Raw genomic sequence first — 15,424 nt, forward strand, 5'->3', positions numbered from 1 at the left:
CCACTGTTAGCATTGCTACCTGTCTTAATTAGAGGCTGGACAATTAAGACAGATTCCCTGGTTAAGGAACATGCTAACGGCTGTCATTCGGGGAATAATGAATCTCTCCTAATTTTGCACAGAATCACTAAGAGCTATCGATCTGACAAGCGACGTGACTCGCATGGCAAAAGCTTAAAAAGCTCGACAAATCCATTATACTCTCCCATATTTCCTTTCTTCATAGAGATGTCTAGGTTTAGTTTATTTTTTCTTTAAAGTCGATGTGTTTTGCAGGCACATTTCAGTTTCTGGAATCAGACAATCTGCTACGTTTAGGTCTATTGATTTGTCTAGTCACATACGGCATAGACCGCGACTAAAATCTGCCACATATGTACCATATTAAAGCTGGCATAATAAAATTGTCTAATTTGTGTGTGACTGTGCGGTACTTTTCTTTGAAATGACTGGAGTCATTGCTTTTAATGTAAGGTATGTAACGTCACTCTCTGGATGCTTTGATGACTGTTGAGATGTCATCAATGTTTTTGTGCGACTTCTTTGTCAGAATACACTGGCTGAGAGTCGTCTTATAGACCTTGAGGGTGCATACTGTAGATAAAGTCTCTTTTGTTCCATCTACTTTACACCTTCTTTATCCTACATTTACATTACTATTTCTTATCATGTCTGAGTATCACTCTTCCAGTTCTCATCATCAGCATTTTATCCAATTTCCCTTTACTGTCTCAGCCTCTTGCTATTCTAGGGGCATTGGTATCATTATGGTTAATGTAATTGCTAAACGTGTAATCAATTAACATTTCCGCTGTCACTGGGTGTGTCAGAGATCAACTCGGACTCGCAATCAGAGTTTGGCTCCATCGTGATCGAATAAATCAAATGTGGGAGAGAGAGCGCATTAAACTCTAATGTAGGATTACACACAAGGGCCGGATATATGGCGAATGGCAGGTAGAGATTTGAAAGCATCACACTTGGAATACACAAATGAAAGGAGTCCTCTGTGTGTCCTTCCAGCTCTTTACATGGTCCATGTATGTGTGATGTGATCTGATCAGTATTTTTTTTGTTTGAACATATGTAACTGAAGTGTGTCACCCAATTTATTCGTTTTTATTCAGATGTTTCAATTTAGGAACAAAATGACTTTTGCATTTGAATACATAGTATATTTTGTAATCACTGTAGTTAAATTTAAAAACATGAAGCTGCAAATACGGTGGAAACCATTTTCTGATGATTTATTCATTCATCTGTGAATGCTAGAATAGTCAATATTTACTGTATGATGAATATTTGACTTGTCAACGGGCATTGTTTGTTGACCCATATTGAATGGGAAGCAAGAAAAACACACACATGTGAGAAAATTAAGATAATCGCTATAAATATGCTTTACAAATTTACTAAAAACTCTACTGTACATGAAATATACATACATGTGTATTAACTGTATGGAGATGGAGTTTCTACCTCTTCTTACTTATCCATGTGTTTGATAACCTTCTTGTTTCTGACCTTGTCTTTCCCACGTGTTTTAACACACACATCTAGCAGACAAGCTTGCTCTAGTACAGACACCTTGTAGTGAGCTGATTAAAAGACATTTATCCATGTGAAAGGCTTTATCGGCTCTCCTGGTGATTTATTCGGGAATAGAATAGGCAGTAAGGAATCTGGGTGCTGGAGTTGTGGGTTGGCTCAACACTGCCATGCTCTCCAGCTCTGGACAAATTATGTTACTGCAAAATTCACACTTATTTAATTAAACCACATGCAATATCATGACGGTTACTACTAGATGATACAGACACACCCATACTAAACTAAAAAAACAAAAATGGATCTATGCTGCGTTGTTTTAACCCTTTGTTGGAGTAAAGATAAACATTGTTTGGGTAAATTCGAACCAACAGCTGGCTTTGTCTTTTTTTGACCCAATACTGTGTTGAAATTAACCTTAAGCTTTTTATGTGAAGGCTATATAGTACATTTTTATTAAGAATGGAGTAGATACGTACCCATGTAATTTAGTGGGTGATAAAATTTCCTCTTTCACTTGAATCATCTTAAGCTGATGCTTGTTGTGGCCCTTTCAGATGGGATGCAGCAGTCGCAATTGTCTAGAATGTGGAAAGCAGCAAAAGGCGGGCGGTTTCACAGGCGAGGTGGAGGCGGTCCACACACAGTGCTCATGAACCCCCAAAATCCTTAAAATAAAAATATTGTATCTTTATGTGAGTGGCAACCACCTAGGCATTAACCAATCATTAATAGATTATTAACAACCAATTCTGAATGCCACAATTCTCCATATAATATTGAATCGTTCAGTACGACCTCCACGGTCCAATATCACAGATATAAATTGCAGTTTGTTTGTTTGTTTGTTTATGCATGCAAATCCATCCGTTTTATTATTCCTAGCACATTTGTTTGTGTCTTCAAATCCATGCGCCTTCCCGGGAGTAAATATTAAGTCACTATGGGCTACTGTCGGCTAACTATGTTTGCGATGCTGGTGTCAGATTATCCCCCTCAAACGCGTCATCCCCAAAAATAGAAAAATCTGCATGACGCAAAGGTAAATCTCGAGTTATCTTGACCAAGGAACGAGAATATATGGTGTACTGTGTAAAAGTGATGTTGCAATTTATATTCTAAATGAGAGCAACTGTATTGCAGTACTGTTATGTTTAATTTACTTAAGTATAGGTATATTTATTTAAAATGGCCAATTTATGTTTTGATGTATGTTTATTTTTCTAATTTATCAAAAGTAGATTTTTGTATTCACGTGAAATAAAGAGAATTGCAGTTAAAACTGTTACTGTTGCCTATACAGTAGACGGTTTCATCAGACGCACGTGCGGTGACGCAATTACACGTCCGGTCAGAACTTTTCTTCCGGTTTCTGTTTGTTTAATGGTCTGACTAGTTGCTGAAACTGAACTCTTAAACAAATACCTCGTCGAAAATAACAAATGTTTTGGTTTGCTAGGTAATCTATGTGTTGTTTATTTTGCTTGTTATATAAATTAACTGCTTTAAAAGGACTTTGTTGTTATGTATTCTTTTACAGAGTTTACCGGAATTTACGTGTTTTCCATGAAAGACACTAGTTTATGTTGTTACTGCTGAAACCGTCTATACGCATAGAATAATGTAAAAACACTTTAATGGGCTAGAACCGAAGCGAACAATAAAGCGTGGTTTAAAAATCGAGGTAAGTATTGACCCATGGACCAACTGTATTGTTGCATCTCTACAATCAATCACGGAACATTTTATGGAGCTCATAGTGATTCCACCTTTTGCAGCGTACCGTGTGAAATGCCCGTTTTACACAGAGATTACGGAAAATGGAAAATGTGTCTGGGATTTATTCAGGGATCGTTTGATTTTTGGTTCATTCACACTGCCAATGATTTTCCGTAATCTGTACGTGCATTCACACACATACTGTAAAGATCCCATAAAGTCACGTGACATATTTAAAGTCTAGCACTTGGTACGCTTTTTCCACAGTGTCTGATGTTTGCTTATTATCCATGATTTATCTTTCAGATTTTTTTGTTTATGACAAGATCATAAGGAGCTCGTCAATATCAGCGCTGAAGCTGAGATCATTCACCAATCATCAGTCTCTGCTTTAGTCCAGTTTACTGACATTTCTCGTTGTGAATGTTGATCTACGTTTAAATCTTTGTGTCAAAGAGCTGAACCATAACTTCTTGTTGCGATAACATGCATGTCCTCACTACGACATGACCCTTGCGACAATATTTCTGCCTCTTGTTCACACAGGATGTGTTCCGTAAATGTTATGGCGATGTTACTAAGTCCTCTTTATGGGAGTGATCCCAGAACATTTATGGGACGTGTTTATGTTCACACAGAAGCCTTTCAGCCAATTTTACGGAAATTTTCTGGGACCAAAGTGTTGTGGTTTTTGTGTTGTTATACCTGGGATTTCAGTTCAAATTATTGTAGCATAGTGCAGAATGGAGGGCCCAACTACATGGATGTGAGTGAGCTGTCTGTTCAATTAATTTCAACTCTGTCGCCTTTGGCTTGCTCACATAGAGGTTGTAGTTTGTCTCTTTCTTTCCTTTACATTTTTTCTAAAGCTGCTTTTACAATACACTACTATTATGAAAAGGACTACAAGTAAATTTGATTTCAAATATTATAAAGGATTAAGCCATGTTATTCCTTTAAATATAGGGAAGGGCATTTACCATACTTCATTTCTTAAATTAAATTATGCTTACGAAACCGCAGAACCGAAATGATTTTGACCCTAACACCATAATTAATTTAAGAACCCTGTTTTATACGAACAGATGTATCTTTTATGAGACTCCATATTAGATGCTTTAAACCCCGTACCGTACATGTGAAGTTATGTAGAGGGAAATGTTTACTGTATGTATGCAATTCACGCTGTTTTGTGACTGCTTCCCTCTGTGACAAGACTGTGACAAACAAACTCATACAGTTTTTGTTGTAAGCATGAATGCATATTTCAAAGATACATTACTCAGATGTCAGGAAAGTCAGTTGGCCATTTGGGCGGCTGAGAAAGCTTTCTGAAATCTCATAGATAGAATGTTTTGCTTGTGTGAAACCAAGCGAAAGACGCATTTGACTTTACATAAATACGGTATGATGCAAGATGCGATCTTTTGAATGAGATGTTAATGCATATTTTATTTGTAGGCCCCAGAACTTTTTGACAAAGCGAAGTTCTTTCTACTTGAGAGCCCAAAACAGCAGCAATGCATAAACCAATAGCATGAGTCTATCTGTTAAAGGACCAGTGGCAGACCGGGAAATAAGTTCAAAGACATTATTATCATAAATATTGCAAACTGCAATTCCATTTGGTGCCGCCAGTGCCACAGAAATGAAAGATTGCACCTTTAGTTTAATGATTACATGAATACTGTGTGTGTGTGAGTTAGAGCGAAAGAGAGATACAGAAAGATAACAGTAATGATATGGCCCTGCTCCAGCCTGTTAAGGCCATTAAAGTGTGATTCATGTGGTCATGTCCTTTAATGACATCTCCAGTTACTCATCAATAAAGTAAGACAGATGCAGGATGAAGATGGAGCATCTTGATGGCTGAAGGGGTGGGAGGTTTCGAATGACCTCTGGTGCACCGCAACCCTTATTCACAACACACGCTCTCGCTTGACTAAACTTCTGTGTGCATGCGTTTGTGTAAAACTAGGTACACACCAAGCTGACGTTGGGCAGGTTTGAACATCGTCTTACATAGTTTTTCAAGTGCGTTCTGCACCGTCAGCTTTTTCCTTCGATTCATTTTGATTCGTTCGGCATAGCCAACCATACACAAGAAAATGAGACGGAAGAGACGAAGCAAGCAAATGACAAAGTCACGAGGGAACGCACAGAGCGCCAATCTCATTTTTCCCATCTCTTATTTTAATACCTGAATGTTTAAAAAGATATGCCTTTAATGTATTCAAATCCATCTGTGGTGAGCGAGATTTGTGTGAAACTGGTAAGCGAGCACTGCTTTGTTTATGCTTTGTATCCCAGTAGTCACTAGCTTTTCCGGTTTACAGTTTGAGTAATGAAGACGAACTACTGCCAACTGCTGGTACAGAAAGTTACCTCATCAGTCAGTTGAACTTTAGACCAAGAAGCAACTTTTCCATCTCTCTCGTGTAGTCACACGGAAGTAACGTAAATTGTTATTAATCGACCTGCCACTAGTGTTAATCCCATAGGCAGCTAAAATATATATGTTTACAGCCTGCTAATTTTGCCATTCATGACAACTTTAGGAGGGTACATTTTTTTGTAACTCATCCGTTCAAATTATATTAAAGGATAATTCCGGTATTTAACACTTTTTCTGGTTTGTTTTGGATGAACTACAGTGATGGACACAGAAATTTTGACAATGGGTTGTGTCTGTACTTTTTGACTCATTTAGAAGCGTCTCTTGACTGCTTCAGAATGGAAGTCAATGACCATGCACAAACATGTCATAAAAAAACACTTAACGTTCATTTTCAAAACTGTACTACTCACCGAGTGGTTTGTGTTGTTCGTTGATGATTAAAAACAAATATATTGGCGCAATGTATGATTTCAATCCGTGTTATTTGCTATAGTGGAACTATTTTTTCAAATACCTCACAACCGCGTATATACTTCCGCTTTATATTTGAGTCTGAAGCGTTAGCACACTCCCGACCACTTGATGGCGACAACCACTTTGCCATACAAGTACGCTCGGTGTCTAGCGTATAGACAGTCACAATCGAGCTCAACTTCAAACCTAAAGATGGTCACTGAGCCATCAAATATGGGAAACATTTCTTTTGAGAGAAACCGAGCGAAAAAACTAAAACGACATGTAAACAGACCATTTTCTGTTTCCCGGCGGCGGAGTGATATATTAGCGAGCAATGAGTCTTCCAAGACGAGTCGATGGAATTTGACAAAATGCCAAATAAAACACAACAGAAACTGTATTTCGCTACAAAACTTGTTTTTAATCATCAAGGAACACCACGAACCACTCGGTTAGTAGTACAGTTTTGAAAATGAACGTTAAGTGTTTTTTTAATGACATGTTTGTGCATGGTCATTGACTTCCATTCTGAAGCAGTTAAGAGACGCTTCTAAACGAGTCAAAAAGTCAAGACACGACCCATTGTCAAAATTTTTGTGTCCATCACTGTAGTTCATTCAAAACAAACCAGAAATGAGACTCAAAGTGTTAAATACCGGAATTATCCTTTAAGCCTTAAAGTTCTGCATAAATAAGGGCGTGGCCACTTGAGTGACAAGTGAATTGCCGTTGCTGTCACTACCGTCGAGCTACAGTAGGCGGGCGTGGTTTCACCAACCAGGCACCTCAACTCCTTCCACATTCTGCCTCTTTGCCCATTTTCAATTATCTGCACATGACGCGCTGCCAAGATGGCAACGGCAGGCTCCACCAACTATGGGCTTCAAAAATGCTCTTCAGAAACCCACAGGTGACGTCACAGACACTATGTCCATATTTTAAAGTCTATGCTTTAGACCGAGATGTAGTCAGCACACGGGCAACAGAGCTGACCTTACAATCTGCGTTGTTTTGTTGGCGTCGGTTTGGTGCGTCTGTACCCTAGGGTGCAAACGTCCAGGGGTCGAATCTTACCTGGCCTGCATCAATGACTAATGGCTGGATTAAGTGTTGAGGTTTCTCCTCTCAGTCGTGTTTCAAAATGTCAAAGTGTTAGACTGGTGACCTTGTAGTACATTGTGAGCTCTCAAAAGTTGTATACTTCAGAAGATAAAATATCGACCCCAAAATCTACTTTTATGACATAAACAGACATGTGTTTTTGACAGCATTATTGATCTTTGCTACTGATTAATTTACAAAACAAATCATGTACTACCGTAAATAAGTACTTTTTCCTGTAACACACAGCTCATGTGTTAATATGACTTATTTTTTGCTGTAATTTAAAAGTCTTTCTGTTTTCTACAGGCTTTCTGGTATGAATGTCCCATCTCCTATTGTCAGCAACAAGAACTGGCTGAGGTTACATTTTGTAACTGACAGCAACCATAGATACAAAGGATTTAGTGCACATTATCAAGGTAAGCTATTTGAAATGCATGGTTACTAGTTCTGCTCCTATCAGCACTGTACTAAACTTGTATTAGATTGTCCTCTCTGTATTATTAATTACACAGTTAATTATCCTTAATTTGAATGTTTTTGGTGCAAAACAACCCAAGTATGTGGCATGAAATTTGGGTTAAACAAGTTTTGATATCAATTAATCCAGATGTCTAATTAATGCAAGCACAAGAAGGCTATTTCAAAACCCTGTTTATTTTCATTGACTTCAGAGCACTCTGCTATTTTCGCCATAACTTTCCCAGTTCATAATCGGAAAGATGTGATGTTTTTGTTGCCAATGCTTGAATGCCTCTTTCCTTTTGGTTCAATTGTTTTGTTTTGTGCTGTTTCTCCAAACTAACTCATATTTCAACAACAAATGCCTTTTTGATTTTTGGGGGTAGTAGCTTTCTTTTGTTTTTCTCATAGAAAAGGAAAATGTAATGAAACGATGGGTGTAGAAGAAAGGCGAGCCGCTTTTTTTAAGTTTTTGCTTTGACAGGTCATCCATAGCCATAATTTTCCTCATGTGCTTGGCTGCGCCCTGTGTTTGTGAACTACTTACACACATTTACCATAAACCCAATTCCGGTGTCTAAACAACCCTTCGCTTAAACTGTTATGAAATATGAATTGTTTGCCATCCCTTACATATTATGTGCTATTTTCTTACTACTAAAGTTTTTTTTTAAAAAACATGAGTGTTGTTATAAAATAAATAGCTGCTAAAATCATAAGAATTATGTGGGGTAAGATTATATTCTGCACCTTAAATTTGAACTTTACTTGCATCTATAACTATTTTAATATGACATTTTTGCAACCACTTACATTCACATGTCATGGGCAAGTTGTTGCCCAGGTCACAGTGAATTGCTTTGATGAACATTATAGGCTCCAGTATTCGTAAAGGCTATTTGTACATTCCCTAGTCACACATGCATCACAGCTGCAGTGAATTGCGCTTGATTTCTAACTGTGAAATAGCAGGTATGCACTTCACTGGGACAAGCAGCCTGGTTCAAAAGCAACATCTGCACTGCGCTTCAGGACACAGCCCAGCAAAAATCCAATTTAGCCCACTGATTCATCTGAAAGAGATGCCATCAAAACGGAAGGCTATTCCATTCCGGGCCGCTCCGCTCTTATTCACATTAGCCAGCTGTTGCTGATTCAAGATGCCAGTTGATGGAAACGCTCATCTGCTGAAAATGAAGCTGTTACTGGCAGGTCTGTTTGGCTTCAATAGACACAGCCTCCCCAGACATCCCTCCATGCAGCTCTGAGACCAGCTTGTGAGTGCGGTTGAAATGCCAAGAGTTTTGGGCTGATTATCGGTTGTCAGTGGTAGACAAAAAGTGGCTGGGTGACATTCTTAAGATTATTATTAATCTAACTTTATTAAACTATGTTAAATTTAATGATTAAACTAATTTCCAGTGTTACACTACAGACCGAAACAAAGAAAATCACAATATATGAGGTAATGAATGGCATCAGTTTTTCAAATTCGGTTTTAATGGAACCTTCACTTAAACATTTTTTTTTATATAAAAGAAAGCTTTTAAATTATATTAAAAGTTGTTTTATTTAATGTTTTATGTAGTTGTGTCCAATACATTACTCCATATAAGTACATCAACCTGTTGAAACCCACACCTTTTTTGCGATTTACTGTTTTCTACTTAAAATCATCCTATAATGATGTAAAGAACATTCTGTGAAAATATAATTTTGATATCTGTAATATTGATTGTACCGAGCCCCTATGGTGACATTGGAGTAAAAAAATCTAAAGTTTAGATTCATGTGCTCACGCAAAAGTTTCATGTGCGCATGCGAAACTAAACTCAATAGTTTCACGTGCGCACGCGTAGGGCTGCGCAAAAATATTGTTAACTACAGTATCGTGATTCATTTTTCCACAATAGCGTATCGATATTTCGATCTCTACTATCGATATTTTAACAAAAACCCATCAAACGACCTGCTCCGCCACTGCTGTAGTTGTCGCTGACCAGTTGTCTGTCATATTCGGCCAATGTCTCAGAAGTTAGCAGGAGTAAGAAAATAGCAGACAATGTAAAAACACCTGCAGCTTTTAAAATCGACGTGTGGAAGCACTTTGGCTTTAAAAAAAGAAAAAAAAGTCAGCTTTATTTTTTTTACATTTTTGATAGGAAAAAGAAAAAGTATTGCTATGTATCGCAACAGGCAATGTATTGCATCGTACGTATCGCAATACATTGTGCCATGACACATGTGTCGTGGTATCGTATCATGAGGCCCTTGCCAATACCCAGCCCTATGCATGCAATAGTTTCACGTGCGCAAGCGAAACTAAACTTTATTTAATTTTTGCTCCATGTGCCCTTAGGGGCTCCGTATGACTGAGTAAGGCCATGTCAAAGACTGAAATCACTATTATATCGATCAATAAATTTTCTATTTTTGATTTTCAATCTTCATTATTAGTTAATGTGAGTTAATATAACCACCAAAGCATTGGTATCTGCATTGGTATCGGCAGTTATCAGGCTGAATATTCATCTATCGTATCGTTGGAAAATTGTCAAAATTATGCTTCTAGACCAAAATATGTTATATTCATTTGAAGGGGTACATCACTTTTTACCCACCCTCCACTCAAAAAGGGCTGTGCTATTGGGTTAATAAAACCCAAAGTCGACAAAATAATCAGAATAGATTGCACACATTAGATTCATAAAGCAAACCTTTCATTTAAAGCGAAGTCATTTAGAGGTGAACGTGTTAATAAGGTATAATCCAAGTTAAGTCATGTTAACTAGGCAGAATAGGTTGGCAGTGGGCCCAGGGTAGCGGCTTTCATAACATCGTAAGAATTGCAAATGCGCGAATGGCATCCTGATTTCAAATGCAGTCTCCTGGCATCCGATGACTTTGCATTGTTTCTCACTCGCTTCCGAGCGGGTCAGTTAGAAATACAACTAGATATCTGTATTTGCCAGAGGTCTTCTGTCACGTCACCTTATTCCCTGCAGTGTGTGCCACATCTAATAAATTCCCCCTTTGATGGTCACTCTCCCTTTCATTCATTTACACCGGGCGAAGGATTGTTGAAGCGTGCTCATACTGATTCAGAAATGGCCTGGGGGAGTAATTATTTGGCTGGACTCCACTAGATCTCTGTCAAATGCTGTTCCTTGAGAATCTCCATGAATCTTAATGCCATTAGTGCTACAAAGACTCCAGCACACAAACTTTAATAAAGACAGTACTCTCATTCCTGCCTGCTGTGCTTATGTTGGGTAGTTTAATGTCCTTTAAATGTCAAACAAGTGGAAAATTACCCTTTGCTCTTTGGAGTGTTGTAAAGTCTAGATGGAATAAAGAATCAGTTGATTAAAATAAACTTTTATGATCAACGTCACAACATGCTAAATATCCCTTATACATCATGTATGATGCCATCACTTTGTTGACAGTACATCGTAAATAAGAGATTTCACATTCATATTTTTATTCTGTATTGGCTTTAAATAATCTTTTTAAATGTTTAGCATTCAAAATCAGTGAAGAAATTTAATTCAGTCCAGAATTCCAATTGGTCTTTCCTGCATTGCACACTGACAGCATCTAATATGCCATTTAATATATGCAGAACTGAAGCTCAAAGCATGCATTTACCTCAAACATTAATACTGTACTTTTGCTGCCTTGCAAAAACTGGTTTTACCTTGAAGAAATGCAAATCAAATTTAAAATGTGCATATCCAGAGCTTAAATAAAGCATGTATTCAAATGAACTATTCATGATACTCGCTTTTCCTCTAATTTGTGCTGAGCTTGTTTGAAGTATTAGGTGTGATATATGAGAAACTATTTAGTCTTGAATCAATCATTTTATATTCATTTTTCTTGATCATGAGAATATTGGAGTCTTGTGTAATTACAATAAGTTCAACAAGGTTATAGAAAAAAGCGTGAAGGGGTTCTCGAAATATGATTTGAAAAGACAGCAGGGAATCGGATTATCTGAATAATTTTAAGGAATGAAAATAAAAGCTTGCCTTGCCTCTTTATACTGTATATACCTTTAGGGTAAATATATGTATACATTTGGTACAAATACATCCTTTAGTGTACTTTCAGGGTACCACCCCAGACTGTAAAAAATCCTTGTTGGGATTAAATCTATGCGTTTAATCAACTTGAATTTACAATTAATTTAAAGGGACATTCCATTTTTTTTAAATATGCTCATTTTCCAGCTCCCCCAGAGTTAAACATTTGATTCGTACTGTTTTGGAATCCATTCAGCGGATCTCCGGGTCTGGCGCTAGCACTTTTAGCATAGCTTAGCACAATCCATTGAATCTGATTAGACCATTAGCATCGCACTAAAAATAACCAAAGAGTTTAGATATTTTTCCTATTTAAAACTTGACTCTTCTGTAGTTACATCGTGTACTAAGACCGACAGAAAATTAAAAGTTGTGATTTTCTAGGCAGATATGCTAGGAACTATACTCTCAAACTGGTGTAATAATCAAGGACTTTGCTAATGTAAAGTGGCTGCAGCAGGTGTTGTGCCCGAAAATAGTCCCCTGCTATTGAAAGTAACCAAGGGGACTATTTTCAGGCAGTATATCATGTCACCTGTAATAATAACAAAATTAAGTTGTATTTGCTTAAGTTATTTCAACTTTATTTTTCTATTTATAGCAACTTCCCACTAGTCAAGAAAGTTTAACTTAATTGTAAAATTTGATTAAACTAAAAAAAAATTGTGCAACAAGCAAATGGGAACTTGGGGCTGTCCAAACAGCAGTACAGAATTACTATTAACCATATGCTCTATGCATTATTTTATATATATATATATTATATTTGTATTTAACTTGTATCAAGTAAATGTTGAATATACTTCAAAATATTACACTGTCAGAAATAAAGGTACAAAACTGTACCTTTTCTGTCACTGTGGCTGTACCCTTTCAAAAAGTACAGCTTTGCAGGATTTAATTTTAGTACCTCAGAGGTACATACTTGGACCAAAGAGAGCTTATTAGTACCTCAAAAATACAGATTAGTATCTCAAAGATACATATTGGTACGAAATGTTTACATATCTGTACCTAACAGTCCATACAGTTACCTTTTTAAAGAGTGCTGCCCCACTGATGGCTAGGGTTCATATTTTGACTTTTTTCTAACAATGTAGGTCCTTAAGGTGCAGTAATCTACCCAAAATTGTATTCTGATTTGTATTGCTGTAAAGGTACCAAACAAAAACTTAGGGTACAGCCCCAGTGACAGAAAAGGTACAGTTTTGTACCTTTATTTCTGACAGTGTAGGTTAGACCAGATCAGACAGAAATAACTTCTTAGGTTTACTTGTTCATAAGTGCAATACATTTTTAGAAAAGACTATTGATAGAAAAAGGACTTAAATGCAAAGTTAACTTTGTAGTGACTCATCAACAGTTTAAGAAACATATGCTGTCATTTTCACCTCTTACTTTAAAAATCAAAAGCTGAACTTTTACGTTATGGTTGGAATTTTCTGCTTTCAGGGGCCAATAAGATCATTCTCTGGTCTGAACTTGTTTCCATGGCAACCAGAAAATATGAGACACGCTCCCCTCACAGAGAAAATTCTCTTTACTATTCATTGATAATAAACAGTTTGGAAAGCTTCTACGTCCTTAGAGTTATATAAATCTTTAAAGGGTAAACAGTCTCAGGAGAGAAATATATCTGTAACTCTAATGGCTCTTAATATTGCCATTACTTCAAGACAAGTGTACTGCGCTGGGTCTCAGCCGAGGAGATTTATTTAAGAGTTATGTCAGAATTCACTCAGGAAGGCTTTTAAATAGAATAAAGGTCTGTGGTCGCTAGAATCTAGCAATATACTCAAATCATATAACAACTCATCTGTTCATCATTTATCTCTGCAGTTTTATAACAGAATGTTTCAGCCAATCACGTGGCAGCAACTCAAAGCATTTAGGCATCTTGACATGATGAAGATGACTTGCTGTAGTTCAAGCTGAGCATCAGAATGGAGAAGAAAAGGGATTTAAGTGACTTTGAACGCGTCATAGTTATTGGTGCCAGACAGGCTGGTCTGAGTATTTCAAAAACTGCTGATCTACTGGGATTTTCACACACAACCATCTCTAGGGTTTACAGAAAATGTCCAAAGTGAGCAGCAGTTGTGTTGTGTGGATAATGCCTTGTTGATGTCAGAGGTAATAGGAGAATGGGCAGATGGGTTTGAGATGATAGAAAGGCAACAACTCAAAATAACCACCTGTTACAACCAATGTATGCAGAATACCATCTTTGAACCCATAACACGTCAAACCTTGAAGCAGATGGGCTACAGCAGCAGAAAACCAATCTGTGTGTCACTCCTGTCAGCTAGGAACAGAGTACTGAGGGTACCATTCATACAGGCTCACCAAAATTGAACAATAGAAGACTGGGAAAACATCGCCTGAGTCTTGATTTCAGCTGCGACATACAAATAGTAGGGTCAGAATTTGGCGTAAACAACATGAAGGCATGGATCCATTCTGTTTCAGGCTGGTGGTAGTGGTGTAATGGTGTGTGGATATTGTCTTGTCGCAATTTAGGCCCCTAAGTGCCATTTGAGCCTGAGTATTGTTCCTAACCATGTCCCTCCCTGACCCATGTACCCATCTTCTGATGGCTCCTTTCACCAGGATAATGCATCATGTAACAAAGTTCAAATCATCTCAAACTTGTTTCTTGAACATGTCAATGAGTTCACTGTGCTCCAATGGCCTCCACATTCACCAGATCTCAATCTAATAATGCAACTTTGGGACGTGGTGGAACGGGAGATTTGCATCATGGATGTGCAGCCGACAAATAATGCTATCCTGTCAATATGGATCAAAATCTCTGAGGAATGTTTCCAACACTTTGGTGAATCTATGGCTGAAAGAATTAAGGCGGTTCTGAAGGCAAAAGGGGGTCCTAATAAAGTGTCCGGTGAGTGTATCTGACAGTAAGAAGGTGAAGGTCAGTTTTGTGGCAGGAAAATAGGATAGTATCACTATTTCCCTTTAGATAACAAATGGTGCGCACTATCCATGCTTGACTTTGGTCCAGCTAATAATCTGACATCCAGGACGGAAAACAATTACTGTAATCTATCCTTGACTCGATGGACATAAGGATAGGTTGCTAGGGGACTCGGCATAGAGATAAAGTGACAATGCAAGGACCTGTCTGAGATCACATCAAAGATGCCCAGGAAAACAGATATACATGAAAATGAAAGGCAAATGGAACGCTGAAGGTGTAATGGAGTTGAGATTATGTCACAAAATCAAAACTTTATTATTGGCAACTTGCTTGTATTGAAGGGCTTGCGATTCCGTGGCATATGAACTGTTCCACTTTTTTGAAAATATGCTTATTTAAACAGTTAAACAATTGATTTCTACCATTTTGGAATTCATTCAGCCGATCTCCAGGTCTGGCGGTACCACTTTAAGCATAGCTAATGCCAAGTTCAGACTGCATGATTTTCAAACTAGTCGGGTCACCTGTGGTTTCACACTGCGTGATTATCTGGGTTAGCGTTCAGTCGCTGCTGTTTCAGACTGCATGATGGATTGGCGACAGGGGTTTTCATACTGCATGACTTTACCGTAAGAAGAATCGCCGATAACTTTGTCCCAGTCCGCAAACTACGTCTCACAACCAAACGCACGCGAGAAGTGACGCGAAGGA

At 37.8% G+C, this 15,424-nt stretch overlaps 1 protein-coding gene across 5 annotated transcripts in view; it reads left to right on the forward strand.

Annotated features, from left to right (window-relative positions):
* csmd3b (CUB and Sushi multiple domains 3b) overlaps positions 1-15,424 on the forward strand; it is a 502,030-nt gene that overhangs the window by 227,973 nt on the left and 258,633 nt on the right. For all 5 annotated transcript variants that reach the window (XM_065290793.1, XM_065290794.1, XM_065290799.1 and 2 more), the window contains exon 6: positions 7,532-7,644. In XM_065290793.1, coding sequence (XP_065146865.1) covers positions 7,532-7,644 — 113 coding nt within the window. The remainder of the gene's footprint in view (positions 1-7,531; positions 7,645-15,424) is intronic.

This window comes from Paramisgurnus dabryanus, chromosome 19 (genome assembly GCF_030506205.2).
Source record: "Paramisgurnus dabryanus chromosome 19, PD_genome_1.1, whole genome shotgun sequence".
Taxonomy (NCBI): domain Eukaryota; kingdom Metazoa; phylum Chordata; class Actinopteri; order Cypriniformes; family Cobitidae; genus Paramisgurnus; species Paramisgurnus dabryanus.